At 43.7% G+C, this 11429-nt stretch overlaps 1 protein-coding gene across 1 annotated transcript in view; it reads left to right on the top strand.

The window, feature by feature from the left end:
• Window positions 1-11429, top strand: part of LOC310779574 (phospholipid-transporting ATPase ABCA1) — a gene marked incomplete at both ends in the record, with an annotated part of 271956 nt that overhangs the window by 201068 nt on the left and 59459 nt on the right. Inside the window, 3 exons of the mRNA XM_083640100.1 lie at window positions 2502-2679; window positions 5601-5716; window positions 7255-7399. Coding sequence (XP_083496226.1) covers window positions 2502-2679; window positions 5601-5716; window positions 7255-7399 — 439 coding nt within the window. The remainder of the gene's footprint in view (window positions 1-2501; window positions 2680-5600; window positions 5717-7254; window positions 7400-11429) is intronic.

Below are 11429 nucleotides of genomic sequence, written 5' to 3'. Positions count from 1 at the left end.
GGGCGCCCGGCGCCCACTGCGGTACATTATTTCATATTTGTGTGTGCTTAATTGCATCTGGTTGGCGCTGATAAATACAGCAATGTAGCCGCGCAGGATAATATGCTAATGACTCAGCGTGGAGTCTTGCGAGAGATTAGCACGGGCCGAGGAAGTGCATGTCGGCGGTGGGGGTTAATAAAATATATACCAGTTTCATCCATCGCTAATTGACCAGCTGCAGCAAGGACATGCTCAAAGCAAAAGTGATTTCCAAAATGTAGGATGGCAAGGGCAGCCCACAATATTCTGCATGAACATCATAGTCGACTAATCTGTGGTTTTAGGAATAAACAAATTAATTTAACATAGATCATCATCATAATTTACAAACTTAATTTAAGGTGGTTAGAGATAGAAAAACTCCCATCTATGTTGTTACTGCAGTCAAACAGTCGCTATCTGCAGATCAGACAAGTTGCTGGGGTTTGTAGTAGTAGTAATCTTGGAACCTTGGTGCCTCTATTTCACATCCCCCCAGGTTGGTCCCGCCTACATTAGCCCATTGATACCTGATGCAGCATTTGTGTGTGTATCCCTTTAAGACCGCGTTGATGCGGTTCGCGGTCTTAAAGGGATACACACACAAATGAGGGATATACACACAAATGCTGCATCAGGTATCAATGGGTTAGTTAACCCTTTATTGGCTGTTTTTGAGACCTTTTTTGATGAGAATGTATTTATTTATGTATTTATTTATTACTTTTTTAAGTTGACTACTTTTGGGGAGCAGTCGATGACTACTAAAACGTAGTCGTGAATGCCCTAATCTCCCGTCACGATTTTAGAGTGCTCTCCTATTCTTTGCATGCCTTTTGGCACGATGAAAGTGTTCAGGCTGGAGGAGGTTTTCGTTGTGCTTCAGTGCCACACAAGACCAATGTGGAAAATTAAATGTCATATTTTGTCATTCGGCCTTTGATCCTTTAAACTTAACGTTCCATACCCTGCTTTAATATCTTCTTTGGCCACTTCCATCCCCGCCAACACTGCGAGATAAGCCGCAGAGATCGGCAGGAGGTCAGAATTGACAGAAGGTGAAACTAGCATGATGACCTATCGTGATTTGAGAAGGCTAATGATGTTCACTGATTTATCACGTACAAACCACTTTCTTTGACGTTCAATGATTTATCACGTACAAACCACTTTCTTTCCATCAATGTTTCTCTGTGATACCTGTCAGCGATTCCTCACGGTGACAGTCTAATTAAGTCATCAATACCAGAAAAAGAACGAACATACTCTACACATCAATTACTCCCAATTATAAATACCATGCACTAGATGGAAGATGATTTGTTTAAATGCGCACCATGTATGCATCTTGAAATTGTTTAAGTGGCATTTGGCTCACTTCTTGTCAGCGGGAGATTAATTTTATCGATGGGATGAAAGTGTGACATTTTCACTACAGAATGGAGCCCAACACTGGGGAATAACAGATAGTGCTGTTTACCTCCTCCAAAGGGTTTTCTTGTCTTTGTTTCTGTCAGAGATTTCTTCACGGTGACAAAGTCATGAGCACGCTTTGCCGCGCACCGCAAATGTTTCCTCTGACATGTCTGACCTTTGGCGATTCCCAGTGACCTCAGTGGGTTGGTTGTTGGGGGAGGGGGGGGGGCTCTGCCTTTCTGTTGGCAAAGGAAATAAACATGAATTTATTTGTATTATTATTATTATTTCTGATTTCCCCCCCATTTTTCTCCCCAATTGTACTTGGCCAATTCCCCCTGCTGATCTGGGGAGAGCCGTAGACACACACATGCTTCCTCCGAGACGTGCAGTTGCCAGCCGCTTCTTTTCACCTGACAGCGGGGAGCTTCACCGGCAGGACGTAGCATGTGGGAGGATCACGCTATTCCCACCGTAAGCAGGCACCCCAACCGTGCCTAAATGGATGCCCGACCAATCCGGGGGTACCACGGGGGTGCGAGCCTGCAACCCTCGTGTTGGTAGGCAGGGAATCTACCGCTACACTGCCCGGATGCCCCAAAGGGAATAAACATGATGATTGTTCGTGCCAAACTGAAATGGAGAATCAGTTGAGCCAGTATCCTCTCAGAAATAACTAATTTCAAACCACAACTTTAATTACTTTCCTAGTGTATGATTTGTCCTATTCATTTAGCTTGTAATTGGGCTAAAGTTCTGTATTCCACAGACCAGTCAAAGGTTTCTTTATTCTTGGTAGTTTCCACATTTTAGAAAGTATGAAATAGCACAAAAGGAATTATGCAGTGATGACAAAAAAAAAGTGTTAAATCAAAACTATTTTAGATTTTGGATTCTTTAGAGTAGCTGCCCTTTGCTTTGATAGAAAGGCAAAGGCTTTGGAAAGAAATCAGATCACAGAAATGCAAACTTTAATCTCTGCTTCTACAGTACATTGATCATATTTCAGTGTCCTGGAACACTCTAATTACACTTCCTGCTTCCTGTGTTCTGTCCAATCACAGGGCCACAACCTCCACCGACGTGGTGGTGTCCATCTGCGTTATCTTCGCCATGTCCTTCATCCCCGCCAGCTTCGTCCTCTTCCTCATCCAAGAGAGGGTGAACAAAGCCAAGCATCTGCAGTTTGTCAGTGGCGTAAACCCGGCCATTTACTGGCTGGCCAACTTTGCCTGGGATATGGTGGGTGTCGCCCATCATCAGCTCACCATATCACCTGCAGGAGGCAGAGTTTAGCACAGCTGCTTCATTACCTGCTGTGTGCCTGTGATAGAGCAAGAAATGAGACTTCCGAAGTCAAGCGAAATGTTGCAATGCTTAGGGCCTGTGTGTGTGTGTGTGTGTGTGTGTGTGTGTGTGTGTGTGTGTGTGTGTGTGTGTGTGTGTGTGTCTGTGTGTGTGTGTGTGTGTGTGTCATATAGGAAAGAACTAAAAAGGCGTGCTACAGATATTTTTTTCTGTTTTTCACTATTTCCCCCATTTTCTCCCCAATTGTACTTGGCCAATTTCCCCCTGCTGCCCGGATCGCTGCTCCACCCTCTGCCAATCTGGGGAGAGCCATAGACTAGCACGATGCTTCCTCAGACACATGCGCAGTTGCCAACCACTTCTTTTCACCTGACAGTGGGGAGCTTCACTGGCAGGATGTAGCACATGGGAGGATCACCAGTTCCCTTCCGCCACGAACAGGCGCCCGGACCGATCAGAGGAGGCGCTAGTGCAGCGACCAGGACATATAGCCCTAATCCGGCTTCCCACCCACAGACACAGCCAATCGTGCCAGTAAGGACGCCCGACCAAGTTGGAGGTAACACGGGGGCGCGAACCTGCGACCCTCGTGTTGTAGGCAGGGAATCTACTGCTACACTATACCCGGACGCTGTTAAGAACAAAGAAAACATTTAAATAACAAAAGCCCCCACTATTACTGCTGCAGCACTGCGAAACTAAATGAGTAACATCTGTATCATACTTTATACAACTGTTAGTTCCGGTTGAGCAATTTGATTGGACACCAGGCATTCCATGAGTGCTGATATACAGGATAACAGCACGGCACACTTCACTGTGCACCATAGCTGTTCTAATGCAATCTCACTATTATAATAAGGCGAGGGATTCCACAGCGCACGGCTCGGCGCACAATTGGCAGGTGAGCAAGAAATGAGCCCGCGATATTTCTAGTTAGACTGATTAGGCTGCGTTCACACAATGTTCACACCTAGTAGGGACAGCGATATGGATACTTTTTTTTTGGGGGGGGGGGGGGGGGGGGCATTTTGCCTTTATTCGATAGGACAGTAGGCAGACAGGAAAGGTGGGGAGAGAGAGAGGGGATGACATGCGGCAAAGGACCGTGGGTCGGATTCGAACCCGGACCGAGCCTCCATAGTACGCGTGCTACCAGGTGAGCCACCAGGACGCACAATATGGATACATTTGACCTTAATTAATGGTATTAATGGTACGCTGAAATTGTCTGTGCTAACCTCAAAGTACTTGTAGCTAACGTTAGCTTAGCTAGCTTGCAGTAAATTGCAGGCAGTAAGTTTACCTGTTGCTTGGCAGCACTTGTCAATCCTGAGGCAACTGTTTTTGTTGGCCGAGACATAACAGACAAAAATCATCCGTTCTCTCAAATTACTTAAAAAATACAACTGTTGTATAAAAGCAATATTGATCACATGAGAGCGAGTGCTGTTGTTACTGTATATCAGCACGGCTGTGGTTCGGTCGAAGATAACACCCGTCTATTAAGTAGCATGAATCGTCCACCCTGGATTTCTACCTGACATGAGTTCACCCTCATTTTCAAGTATGGTCATCCTCAACTATTTTGAAGATTTTGTCCACCTAAGCCTATAATGAAACAAATAATTCAGTCACTTTAATGGATAATGCACCTTTGACACTGCTGGTTTCTGGGAAACGTACCTGAGTAACTGTTATTGGCTGATGTGGATTTATGGACAGTGCTGCCCCCGCTGGTTATGCTCAACAAGCTTACTAGTGGCAAACTGATAGTGTATTGGCAGCTTCCCTGAGGCCTAATGGGAGTACACATTTGATCAGGTAGCCATGGTAAAGATGGCGGCAGGCGGCTCATCGTTATGCTGGATAAATGCTGTCTGGGTGTTGGAAGAGAAATGGTAGCGTGGAGCAAGTCTAATGATTTTAGCCTGGAGCTCTCTGCATTAGCATACATCCTCTATCCACAATGGGGATATTATAGGGAATCCAGCTTGAAAGCTCCTTAACATTTTAACGTTCAAGTTTTTTCATTTTATTTCTGTATTATTTTATTTGCCATTGGAATTCAGTGTTTTTGTTTTGTTTTGATTTTTTTTAAGTTAATGTATTGTACAAATGTATTGTACATGTAGCCTAAACACTGGAGAAAGTCCAGGAAAGTCATTAAGAACCAATTCTTATTTGCAATGGCAACCTGGAAATAGAGAATCATTTGTCCTATCTACTTCACACTTGGCTGCTGCAGTGTCGGATTTGGTGCAATTTAGACACTATTATTGAACTTTGCCCTATGCAGCAGCGGGTCGAACGGGCACTGCACTAGTATTAATAATAAAGCATAATCCAATGTAGAATATGCTATATTATTTCCATTATCATCATAAAGAAAATCTGTTGGAAAATGCCTAAAACTCTCATTGAAAACCGTATTTCCCCCCCATTTTGCAACATATTATTTTGCTGCTGTATGGATCTAAACAAGCATTAAATAACTATTATTATTCTTCTCCTGGTTTCAAAATGAGAAAACCATCGCTCACTTGTTCACTGCCTCAAACGGAGGAGGATCGGATGGCTCTGTTATGCACTGAATTCATTTTGAAATTAAAAGGGGGAATATATGTGTACTAATTAAAAAGTAATTTACATATTTCATAATCACACAGTCTTTCAATTTGTTTGAAAAACGGAAAAAAGAGTGTCAAGAGCAAGCGATCTTTTGATGTAGTCAATAATGCCCTGAGCAGTTATTTCATAATCATGGGCTGGCCTCGCCTCTGATTGCTTCTGATGTGAATAGCTGCTTACATTTCTTTATTTTTTTGCTCCTTTTGTTCTGTTCATTCTCACAGTGTAACTACATCATACCGTGTTTGATTGTGATCGTCATCTTCCTCTGCTTCCAAGCAAAAGCCTATGTTTCTCCTCCTAACCTGCCTGCTTTGATTCTGCTGCTCATTTTGTATGGGTAAGTAAACTACAAACTCAACATTAGATTGTAGGGACTGTGGAGAAAGGAGTAATTGATCAAACAAACTGGCAATCAGCCAGTAGCGAGCACACTCACCGGTGTTTTTAAAGTTTCGGTGCACGGCACAGGAGAATACTTTGAAGGAGAAGGAGAGCCAGCACACAAAATGTCCTTTCGTTATATTTATTCCAGTTTTCACCAGGTACAGCACGAACGTTTCTGCCTTCAGCCTTCAGCGTGTACTGAACATGCTGAAGAAGGCCGTTAGGCTGAAACGTTCGTGCTGTACCTGGTGATATAACGAAAGGACATTTTGTGTGCTGGCCCTCCTTCTCCTTGAAAGGAGTAATTGAAACAAGAATGATCTCCTATAACTCAAGTACCTCCAATGGATCTCAGATCAAACCAAAGATGCCCTCTATATACAAGGCAAAGACAGCATAGGAATGATGATGACAAAGTAGTAGCGCATGCAATAACTCCCCCCCCCCCCCCAAACCAACCTTTCAAGACAGAGGCTTTACTTGATTTTTCTTTTACCACACGTGAAGAACAACATGATATATCAATGATATACAGTATGTGACATACACTCTGCAAAATTATTAAATGCAAGTGATTATGATTTTTTTTTAATAGTAGAGGGGCGCTTAACTTCTTGAATTACAAAATGAGAACCATTTTGCAGAGTGCAATATGTATATTTTAGAGATATTACTGACTGAAAAACCTTGAGGTTAGCGCTGCATCAGTGGTGGTATTAACACCAGAGAGGGGCAGTAAGTACAAATACTTCTTTACTGTACTTAAGTAGGATTTTCAGGTACAGTGTATCTGTACTTTACAGTATTATTTACAGTATTTCGTTTTTCTGACAACTTTTTAACTTTTACTCCCTTCATTTGAACACAAATATCTTTACTTTCTACTCCTTACATTGTCCTTTATATTTCCACTGTGAGTGAGATGTGAAACTTGGTACAAATGTGTATCAGGACACGCAGAACATTTTTGCCTCCATATAACCTATAAATCTACGATGACCATTTTGGATTTTTTTGAAAACCTCATGAACTGCAGGTCGAAATGAAATTTGGCACGCACATTAATTTGGCAAGCCTTTTTAGGTCTCTAAAAGCTAAGGGATTGGTCCTAAAAGGGTCACGTTACATGTACTTGTATTAGAATTTGCACAAAGTTCAACAGACTGTCAAATCAGACAAAGTAATCACTTGAAATTCAACAGGTTGGTCAGAAACATGCATCTGCAAAGCCACATGCTGATGTTGAGAGTCGAAGAAAATACAACCATTTGAACTTCTGTTGTGTTGTGATCATACCAAAGACTGCAATATACTCACAATGCTTTGCGGGGAATCGGGAATTGAATGCATTCGTTGTCACACTGTGGTAACCTGTTCATTGCTTTGTCTTCTTGTCGTCTTCACACTGACGTTTGTTTATAGCGCTGACAAGTCCGGTCAGGAGACTCGTGTTTTCCCGTTCTGTGTGTGACAGCCCATTGTTTTCTTCAGGTGGGCTATCACCCCAATGATGTACCCGGCTTCCTTCATCTTCAGCGTGCCCAGCACAGCCTACGTGGTGCTGACCTGCATCAACCTCTTCATTGGCATCAACGGCAGTGTGGCCACCTTTGTCATGGAGCTCTTCGATGATGATGTAAGTGACGGGCGCACGCACGCGCGTACACACACACACACACACACACACACACACACACACACACACACACACACACACACACACAAATGCGTATACTTCTTGAGAGGACAGTTATGGAGGCAGACAACCTCACATATTCCCTGCGAGTCGAAAGTTGAACACGTGGGTTGGGGCCTGTGGCGTCTCTGTTGGGATCCTGAACAGAAACAGTTAAGCACCCGGCATGGTTCTGCGCAACCTCGACTTGGCGCCCTGCCGCCGAATGGCGGCGACAGCGGGACTCTGCATACTCGAACGTAACTCGGCGCGTTGGCTGCGGTACACGTCCAAAACGTTATCATGTCGTTTACCAAGAACTTGCAATCATGTCGGTGGGGGGACATTTTATTGTCCCTCCATTTCAAAACTCATTCTGGTGATCCTGCAGAAGGCTTTGCTAGATGAGGGACAAGCACTGTTAAATGAGGAAATGGCATTTCCTCATTCCTCACAACAAGGAGTTGACGCCGAAGTCACATTTTCGAGTGACGCCCCCTCCGCCGAGCTGCGCCGATAGGACGCCCAGCTGCGGCGACCCCCTCAGCGCAGTCAGCGCTGGCGATTTCGCTCGAGCATAATTTGCGCTTTAAAGTGAAGGCTATTTAAAGCTGAAAAGATTTTAGCAGTGGTTTAAAAATGCTCGCAGAGCCTGTCTCTCTAATTGAAAGGTGCATACAGTAGCTCAAAAGGGCTGTATCCCCAGTCTTCTTTTGAGTGGGGTTTTGTACTTCTAACAAACCAGGAGTAGATCGAAGACCTGGGGCCCACAGTGCTTCCCATCAGTGTTGGGCAAGCTACTTGGAAAATATAGTAAGTTAAGCTACCAGCTACTAAATATAGCAAGTTACAAGCTGCATGCCAAAATAAAAGTAGCTTGCTACTGTACATCAAAGCTACTTTCCCCCCCGTTTCTTACCAAATCACTTTGATCTCAGTGATCAAGAAAACTGAATTCCAGCACATCTGGAATAGTCGTACGGTTGATAAAATACTGCTAAAATCGGGAGAGAGGAATCATATGTCTATAGGAAAACACTTTTTGAACGGAACCTATTTCTAGATTTTTAGGGTTGTTTTTAGGGTTGTTGGGCAAGCTACTTGGAAAATGTAGTGAGATAAGCTACCAGCTACTCTACATTAAAATATAGCTTCACTACATTGACGCTATCCCCAGAGAAATGTAGTTAAGTTATACCATCACGCTACTGAGAAATGTAGCTAAGCTACTGTAGCTTCGCTAGTTGTAGCTAGTGTCCTCTAGTAAGAGAGTGGCGTCAGCGGAGGACCAAAATGCGAGACTCATTAGCCAATGAACAGCCAGGAATGGGTCTCGCGCTACTTTTGCATGCTAAAATAAAGCTGCTAATGTACAATTTGATTCAAGGGATGAAAAACCCTTGAAAAAAAAACCCACAAACTGCCTATTTTGCTGCAACTCGACAGTGCTGCTTTTTTTACTCAAGAGTTCCACTTTCTACTTCCTGGAAAAAAACTGGTCCATTGGAGTGAATGGAGATGTCGGAACTCTTCTATTATACGGCTCTGGTTGTAGCTAGCTACTGCCCAACAATGCTTCCCATCAATTACCTAGATACTATGGTGGCCCACCATAGTCTAATTTGTAAATGTTGCTCGCAAAGTGCACCAAATGGATGTATTTAACTTTAAAACGTATATAATGTCCTTCCAGGGAAGCATGCGCCCGGATCCCCTGAGGTCCACCCACCACATGTCTGACTGAATCCTGTGGGAAACTGAGGGCTCTTGTCGATGGAATGTAGAACAGCAGGGATTTGGTAGTAAAATCACTTTTAAATCGATTCTAAAGGACACTGGGAGCCAGGACAACATAGCTAAAACCAGAGTATGTTCTCGTATATCAGAATGAAGATCTTGCACACTGCCGGAAGTGAATGTTGCATTACATATCATGCTCTGATGAAGGTCCATATTGGATTTAACGTTGAAACGTTAGCTGTCAAAACATAATTGACTGTATTGCAAGAGCAGTGCGCGGGAACTTCATTCCATAATAGATGTCTAATTGGCTTGAAATAATGATTGTGTTTTCCAGTGTGTGTGTGGGTGGTTTGGATCCACCTGGAATAACTTTTAAAATATTTCTTTTAGCCTCTCAAGGATTTTTCAAAGGTGTTATTTTCCCTATTCCCTTTAATGTTTAATCGTTTGGTGAGAATTGGGTCTTCGGAGAACTTTTCCCTCATCCATCTTTCACTAAGTGTTCATTTAAACTGCAGGCTGCCTCAGTCTCCGGGGAATCAAAAGACAGAAAGACACCGAAGAAGAACTAAATATGAAATGGAGCCCTGAGTTTCGGAAATAAAGAGAGAGAGATGTTGACTGTCAGTCATTTTATTTTTGACTTATTTCAATCACATTTCATTCAAAAACATAAATTGCACTTGTCTGTAATATAAAATCTGTATAATGTGCACAGTTTCCAGGAACAGCTCATCGTTCACCTGAAGTGCGGCTTGAATGATTTGTTCTTTCTCTAATGGTTAATTGGTTTTGTGTGTGATTAGCATTCACCTCCCACGGTTGGATCTTTCACGTCATATTTTTAGCCTCGCAGACGGCGATCACTCACCCGTTCCTCGTCAACAGTCACACTAACGCTCTTTCGCTCTCCGGCAAGCTGCTCGTGTACCCGATGCCTCGTCACAATGTCTCCCACAGTTCCACTCCGACACTTCAGGTGGAGCGCAATGTGGTCTCAAAGACTTTGCCGCTGCACACCCTGTCCCTTGAACACGCCCGTCTTTGGCTTGACGTTTCCTCTGGCACACCTCGGTGCCGGGACGTTTCCTCTGGCAGACCTCGGTGCCGGGATGGGCTATTTCCTCTCTCATACTGTAATAACGAGGCCACCTCATTTGCATGGTGATTTCATTATCGCCAACATTCATCATCGATTTGTTTTCTACAGCTGGCACATCTCTTCCCAAAGACAGTCATGTCTGCAATTATGTTCCCTCTAAATCTGCTGTATTTATTGATAGAGTGTTAGCGGATCATATTATTCATTAAGCTAATTATTGTAATGGACAACATGCATGTTTGTTGCAATGACCTTACTGTGCACTTCTCTTGTCAAAGGCACTGGTGAAGGGTAAATAGAATTAGAACTTTATTGCTCCCCAATTAAAACATAACATCACATCCATGCATGTAACATCAATAGTACGTCTGTGGCTCAGGAGGTAGAGCAGGTCGTCCACTAATCAGAAGGTCGGTGGTTCGATCCCCGGCTCCTCCCTGTCTGCAGTGTCCTTGGGCAAGATACTGAACCTCAAATTGCTCCCGATGGTTGCGCCAGCACTCTGCGTGGTAGCTTGCTGCCATTGGTGTAGGAATGGATGAATGTAGACGTGTGTTGTAAAGTGCTTTGAGTGGTCGGGACGGTAGACTAGAAAAGTGCTATACATGCAGTCCATTTAGCATCTTAGTTCAAATCACATCACATGTCCAGGTTTCGCTTGGAAAAGAGATTTTGGCTACGTGGTAGAATGAAGGGGCTGAATAAGTCAAATCAATATAAACAAATTGCATCAACTCAATCAATCAAAAAGATCACATCAACGCAGCGTCTTCCTGAGGGGAGTAACCCAAGACAACAGGTGTAGGGGTCAATGATAATTCACCAACTCCCAGGTAATTCCACTGCTGATTAAGGGAACCGTGTGTGTGTGTGTGTGTGTGTGTGTGTGTGTGTGTGTGTGTGTGTGTGTGTGTGTGTGTGTGTGTGTGTGTGAAACATCAAGCAGACAGTCACTGGAAAACCAGCCAAAAAAAAAAAATAGGCCGAGATGTTAGAATGCTCCAGTTTTCCCTGTGCCCCCTGTTCCACCCAGATAACTCTAAGGAACAGACTCTGCACAAAATGGCTAATGTAGATAAGACAGTGCCCCAGTGTGCCACACGGTTATAGAGAGGGTATGTCCTACATCTGACAGCTCAATCCGGA

This window comes from Poromitra crassiceps, assembly GCF_964638095.1.
Source record: "Poromitra crassiceps genome assembly, chromosome: 7".
NCBI lineage: Eukaryota > Metazoa > Chordata > Actinopteri > Beryciformes > Melamphaidae > Poromitra > Poromitra crassiceps.
Note: the sequence above shows the minus strand (reverse complement) of the source record. Positions and strands in the feature narration are given on the sequence as shown.